Consider the following 6575-nt stretch of genomic DNA (forward strand, 5'->3'; position numbering starts at 1 on the left):
TAGTATTCTATCGTCTCTTGTCAAAAAATTAAAAATAGAAATAAATGTGGTGAATTTTGAGCTTGCAGATCAGCATTATTGTCTCCACCAGCCGAAGGCATGGGGAGAGTATGTTTTGCACTCCGTCCGTGTGTCCGTGTGTCCGTCCGTCCGTCCGTCCGTCCGTCCGTCCGTGACCAGCTAATCTCAGCCACCGTTAACCCGGTCGATGCCAAATTTTGCACACACACTCCCTGGATGCCAACCATGAACCTCTGCCCCAAACTTTCCAGAACGGCCTGTTATAGCGCCACCAGGAGGCCGCTTTGTGCAAAACAGGTTTTTGCACAGCACACCTACAGATTTTGTCCAAACATCACGCAAATTGGTACACAGTCTCTCTAGAGCCATTCAACCAAACCGGTCTTTCATATTTCTCACACTCCATCCTGATTGGTTAAGATTGGCTTCCAAAGTTCACAGGAGTGCTCAGTTTCAAACAAAATGCTGCAAATCATGAACACATCGCGTGATTTCCGTGAAATTGTGCACCCACATTCCCACTAGGCCGAGGACAAAATGCCACATGAACAATTTCAACTCAGCCTCAAGGTGGCGCTATAACTGGCCGAAAAGTGTTTTTACCTCTAACTGCACGGATCTGTGGATAACCTGGTGGAGACCTGTGCCCAGAAGGGCACTTTTTCTAGTTTGTCCTCCTTTCGTGTGACACTGTAGCATGACTGCATGACAATTCATTGACGAAACAAAACAACATAAAAAAAAGTTTAAATAACGGAGATGAGAGGATTCTGCCTGCAGACGGCAACGCTATAAGCATTCAGCATGGGAACCCTTCAGCTGTTTGTACCATGTTTAAATAACGCTATAAGCATTCAGCATGGGAACCCTTCAGCTGTTTGTACCATGTTTAAATAACGCTATAAGCATTCAGCATGGGAACCCTTCAGCTGTTTGTACCATGTTTAAATAACGCTATAAGCATTCAGCATGGGAACCCTTCAGCTGTTTGTACCATGTTTAAATAACGCTATAAGCATTCAGCATGGGAACCCTTCAGCTGTTTGTACCATGTTTAAATAACGCTATAAGCATTCAGCATGGGAACCCTTCAGCTGTTTGTACCATGTTTGGAAGGTGAGGGAAGTGTGGCGTCATCGGTGACCGCCTGGCCGGGCCGGGCCGGGGCGGGGCGGGTAGACTGTGACTCATAAAGGACTCGGGGAGGGGAACAGGTCCGCTCCGGAGCAACGGCGGTAGCAACAGAGGAAATGTCCCAGAATGCCATGTGTGATCTTTTTTTAATTGTACCGGCGAGTTATTTTTCTTTTACCCTCCTCCTCCGCCTCATGTTCATTCTTTCTTTTCATCTCATTCTTCTTTTTGTTTGGGGGGGGGGGTGGGGGGGGGGGGTTTCCAGTGGAACATGAAGAAAATAGATGTCCCCTGTGTTCAATTTAAAATGGATTCATCTGTTTTCCTGTCGCTTTCCACGCAGACATCATCTGTAACCCCTCTGTTTCTATCTGTGTGTCCGTTCTCTGTCCACACAGACATCATCTGTAACCCCTCTGTTTCTATCTGTGTGTCCGTTCTCTGTCCACGCAGACATCATCTGTAACCCCTCTGTTTCTATCTGTGTGTCCGTTCTCTGTCCACGCAGCCGTCATCTGTAACCCCTCTGTTTCTATCTGTGTGTCCGTTCTCTGTCCACGCAGACATCATCTGTAACCCCTCCGTTTCTATCTGTGTGTCCGTTCTCTGTCCACGCAGACATCATCTGTAACCCCTCTGTCTCTATCTGTGTGTCCGTCCTCTGTCCACGCAGACATCATCTGTAACCCCTCTGTTTCTATCTGTGTGTCCGTTCTCTGTCCACGCAGACATCATCTGTAACCCCTCTGTCTCTATCTGTGTGTCCGTCCTCTGTCCACGCAGACATCATCTGTAACCCCTCTGTTTCTATCTGTGTGTCCGTTCTCTGTCCACGCAGACATCATCTGTAACCCCTCTGTTTCTATCTGTGTGTCCGTTCTCTGTCCACGCAGACATCATCTGTAACCCCTCTGTTTCTATCTGTGTGTCCGTTCTCTGTCCACGCAGACATCATCTGTAACCCCTCTGTCTCTATCTGTGTGTCCGTCCTCTGTCCACGCAGACATCATCTGTAACCCCTCTGTTTCTATCTGTGTGTCCGTTCTCTGTCCACGCAGACATCATCTGTAACCCCTCTGTTTCTATCTGTGTGTCCGTTCTCTGTCCACGCAGACATCATCTGTAACCCCTCTGTTTCTATCTGTGTGTCCGTTCTCTGTCCACGCAGACATCATCTGTAACCCCTCTGTTTCTATCTGTGTGTCCGTTCTCTGTCCACGCAGACATCATCTGTAACCCCTCTGTTTCTATCTGTGTGTCCGTTCTCTGTCCACGCAGACATCATCTGTAACCCCTCTGTCTCTATCTGTGTGTCCGTCCTCTGTCCACGCAGACATCATCTGTAACCCCTCTGTTTCTATCTGTGTGTCCGTTCTCTGTCCACGCAGACATCATCTGTAACCCCTCTGTTTCTATCTGTGTGTCCGTTCTCTGTCCACGCAGACATCATCTGTAACCCCTCTGTTTCTATCTGTGTGTCCGTTCTGTCCACGCAGACATCATCTGTAACCCCTCTGTTTCTATCTGTGTGTCCATTCTCTGTCCACGCAGACATCATCTGTAACCCCTCTGTTTCTATCTGTGTGTCCGTTCTCTGTCCACGCAGACATCATCTGTAACCCCTCTGTTTCTATCTGTGTGTCCGTTCTCTGTCCACGCAGACATCATCTGTAACCCCTCTGTTTCTATCTGTGTGTCCGTTCTCTGTCCACGCAGACATCATCTGTAACCCCTCTGTCTCTATCTGTGTGTCCGTTCTCTGTCCACGCAGACATCATCTGTAACCCCTCTGTTTCTATCTGTGTGTCCGTTCTCTGTCCACGCAGACATCATCTGTAACCCCTCTGTTTCTATCTGTGTGTCCGTTCTCTGTCCACGCAGACATCATCTGTAACCCCTCTGTTTCTATCTGTGTGTCCGTTCTCTGTCCACGCAGACATCATCTGTAACCCCTCTGTTTCTATCTGTGTGTCCGTTCTCTGTCCACGCAGACATCATCTGTAACCCCTCTGTTTCTATCTGTGTGTCCGTTCTCTGTCCACGCAGACATCATCTGTAACCCCTCTGTTTCTATCTGTGTGTCCGTTCTCTGTCCACGCAGACATCATCTGTAACCCCTCTGTTTCTATCTGTGTGTCCGTTCTCTGTCCACGCAGACATCATCTGTAACCCCTCTGTTTCTATCTGTGTGTCCGTTCTCTGTCCACGCAGACATCATCTGTAACCCCTCTGTTTCTATCTGTGTGTCCGTTCCCTTCCCCATTCTCTCAATGTGCAGGCATTTAGCAGACACCCTTAACCAGAGCGACTTGCAGTAAGCAAAGGAAAAGCTAACGCTGTACGTCAAATGCAGAGTACGGTAAACTATAGGGTCACACACGCACTGTCTATCTGTGAGTGATGTCATGTTCAAAGTATGTCGTTAGGATCAAGTGCAAAAGAAACATTTCTTTTTTGAAAAAGGACCTTTTGAATACCAATATAATACACTGTAGAGAAAAGCTCTTGAACTATTTGTCCGTCTGTCTCTGGAAGTCATGTGTTTCATGGCATTGTTAACTTTCAACGCTTGTGGTTTCAACCGGAGATGTTTTTGTCAAACAAAAAGTCCCAATTCATTTAAAAAAATACAAATGGTATAAGAAACAGAAACAAGACGAAATTAAAAAAATAACACCCGTCTTCTTTCTCAAAAGCTTAAAGACATTTTCAAAAGAATGATGAATGTTTTCAGAGATGCAACAGTAGCGATTAATGTATCATTCCTTCATTCCCCTCTCTCGCCCACCTTTTCTAAAATACCAGAAATAGTTGCTTTCCTTCGTTGAAAACGGTGAATTAAAAGCCAGCCTGGAAGCATGTGTGACCTTAACCCATTCTGGGGCTGGAACCCCTTTTCGTGTTTTAAGCATTATGTTATACTTTAGCTATTGAAAAATAGCAGATCTACAAGCTCGTAGCGCGGCACCGAGTGCTGGACTACGAGCTTGTAGTTCTGCTATTTTTGAAAAATCTTGAAAATGTGTCACAAAGTTGGAATAGTATATTCTTTCAGCGTGAACGCTTTTAACTCTTTGCTTCTGGAGGGGGGTCCCTGGAACAACGAGAAAACTGTCAGGATTTAGAAGGCATTAATGCTGCTAACACTCTTCTGTGCCGTTACGGAAGATGTCTGTGCATTATTAAGCTACGGAAGAAGGAACTGGAAGTTCAAATAAACAACATTGTGAACGTACTCTATGTGAGAAAGTCTTCTTGTACTCCGTATAGTACGGCGGTTTGTCGCTTGCCTTTTTTACAAGCTAACAAGGCGTTGCACAGCCACACCATGTTAGCCTGTAGATCTGTTCTTTCTTGGCTAAGATTGCTTCTGAAGGGATCTTTTAAGAGACACCGCTCTGTGACATCCGAGAACCACCGGGGGGAGGGGGGGGGTCCTTGAGGAGGGTTCCAGGGAGTCCCCCCAGTATAAAATATGTTAATACAGCAGCATAATCATTTTGAGGATGTTCGAAAAATATCGAAAAAAAAAAACATTGGATCATTTCGAATCATTTTGAATTTCTTTCAACAAACCAATCATCTCTCTTCTGGGTGGTCCCTGGCACAAAACTTTTTTCAGATGGGGGGGTGGGGGGGTGGGGGGGGGGGGTGGGTCCCTGGCACAAAACATTTTTCAGATGGGGGGTGGGGGGTGGGGGGGTGGGGGGGGTTCCACAGCCACAGATATATCAATTTGGGGTCCTTGACATGAACAAAAACTTTTGCGAGCCACTGTGCTAAAAGGCATGCTGGCTTGGTTTTGCTCACCGCCATCGATTCCAATCCGTGTGCGCGCGCGCGCGCGCGCGCGTGTGTGTGTGTGTGTGTGTGTGTGTGTGTGTGTGTGTGTGTGTGTGTGTGTGTGTGTGTGTGTGTGTGTGTGTGTGTGTGTGTGTGTGTGTGTGTGTGTGTGTGTGTGTGTGTGTGTGTGTGTGTGTGTGTGTGTGTGTGTGTGTGTGTGTGTGTGTGTGTGTGTGTGTGTGTGTGTGTGTGTGTGTGGGAGAGAGAGAGAGGAACACGCTGGAAACCCACAGGCCTGTCATAACAGGCCACCATAAACATGACGGAACGCTGGCGGGGGCCTCGGCGGCGTAATGCATGCAAGAACCTCCAGGGCGCGACTAGAGAGAAAAGGGGCCAAAGCGGTTGAAAGACGACACAAATAAACACACGGTTTTTTTTTTAAGGAAATGTTTTTTTTTTTTTCGTTTTTTTTTTTATTCGCGGCTATTGATATTTTCAATGTGCGTTATAGGCGGGACGGGAGGGACGGGTTGGGAGGGGGGGGCAGACGAAGAGACATAAAGCTTTAGTGGCGCGGGTCTTTACTGTTAAATCAATAAAGGGGATAATGTTGACAAGACTTTTTCATTGCGCTCCTCCTCCTCCTCAGCTCCCCCCCACCCCCCCCCCCCCCCCGCCATTGTCCGACACTGTTTGGTTGTCACAGACCGGACCACCACGGTGAAGCAAGGGATGGGAGAGGGATGGGGATGGGGATGGGGAGGGGGTGGGGGGTTGTTGGGGGGGGGGGGGGGGGGGGGGGGTGTTGGCAGAACGCAAACCCACCAACCGGAGTGCTTGATTTATATTTCTTACTAGTTGTTTTTTTCATCATGGTTTGTCTGTTAATGAAAGGCAGACCGCTAGTTTTTGTGTACCAAAAAAACCCCCAAAAAGCGGCATCTGGGATGTGTAAAAGCGTCCATCGGTTCCTCCACGTCGAACATGTCGGTTGGAGGAGGTTTAGAGTTTTGTTTTTTTTTCTTCTTTTTTCGACGATATCGATTCTGACAAATCAGCTAGAGCAGGCAAAACAATGGAGCGTGTTTGCTGTTTTCTCATTTAACCCTCGAGTTGTTGCAGAGTGCTTTGTTGGCGTGGCTGTATAAGCGACCAGTAAAACCCAAAACGGAACGTTTTACTTTGATGTGCTCGGACGTTGTTGACGATAGAATTTGACAGCCTGTGGTCGTATCCAGTATTCTAAATACAGAAAACAACTTTCTTCAGCATGGACCGTGTTTCTATGTCAGTGGTTTCTATGTCATGGACCGTGTTTCTATGTCAGTGGTTTCTATGTCATGGACCGTGTTTCTATGTCAGTGGTTTCTATGTCATGGACCGTGTTTCTATGTCAGTGGTTTCTATGTCATGGACCGTGTTTCTATGTCAGTGGTTTCTATGTCATGGACCGTGTTTCTATGTCAGTGGTTTCTATGTCATGGACCGTGTTTCTATGTCAGTGGTTTCTATGTCATGGACCGTGTTTCTATGTCAGTGGTTTCTATGTCATGGACCGTGTTTCTATGTCAGTGGTTTCTATGTCATGGACCGTGTTTCTATGTCAGTGGTTTCTATGTCATGGACCGTGTTTC

The 6575-nt window shown here is 47.1% G+C and overlaps 1 protein-coding gene across 1 annotated transcript in view; it reads left to right on the forward strand.

Moving 5' to 3' along the window:
- The window catches only part of LOC310860852 (adhesion G protein-coupled receptor D2), a gene marked incomplete at its 3' end in the record, with an annotated part of 51317 nt that extends 47993 nt beyond the window's left edge, over positions 1-3324 (forward strand). The window contains exons 17-31 of the mRNA XM_083768042.1: positions 1609-1617; positions 1719-1727; positions 1884-1892; positions 1994-2002; positions 2104-2112; positions 2214-2222; positions 2324-2332; positions 2434-2442; positions 2544-2552; positions 2707-2715; positions 2817-2825; positions 2927-2935; positions 3037-3045; positions 3147-3155; positions 3257-3324. Coding sequence (XP_083624168.1) covers positions 1609-1617; positions 1719-1727; positions 1884-1892; positions 1994-2002; positions 2104-2112; positions 2214-2222; positions 2324-2332; positions 2434-2442; positions 2544-2552; positions 2707-2715; positions 2817-2825; positions 2927-2935; positions 3037-3045; positions 3147-3155; positions 3257-3324 — 194 coding nt within the window. The remainder of the gene's footprint in view (positions 1-1608; positions 1618-1718; positions 1728-1883; positions 1893-1993; positions 2003-2103; positions 2113-2213; positions 2223-2323; positions 2333-2433; positions 2443-2543; positions 2553-2706; positions 2716-2816; positions 2826-2926; positions 2936-3036; positions 3046-3146; positions 3156-3256) is intronic.
- Positions 3325-6575: the final 3251 nt, after the last annotated feature.

Source organism: Protomyctophum parallelum (genome assembly GCF_964188405.1).
Source record: "Protomyctophum parallelum genome assembly, chromosome: 6".
Classification (NCBI taxonomy): domain Eukaryota; kingdom Metazoa; phylum Chordata; class Actinopteri; order Myctophiformes; family Myctophidae; genus Protomyctophum; species Protomyctophum parallelum.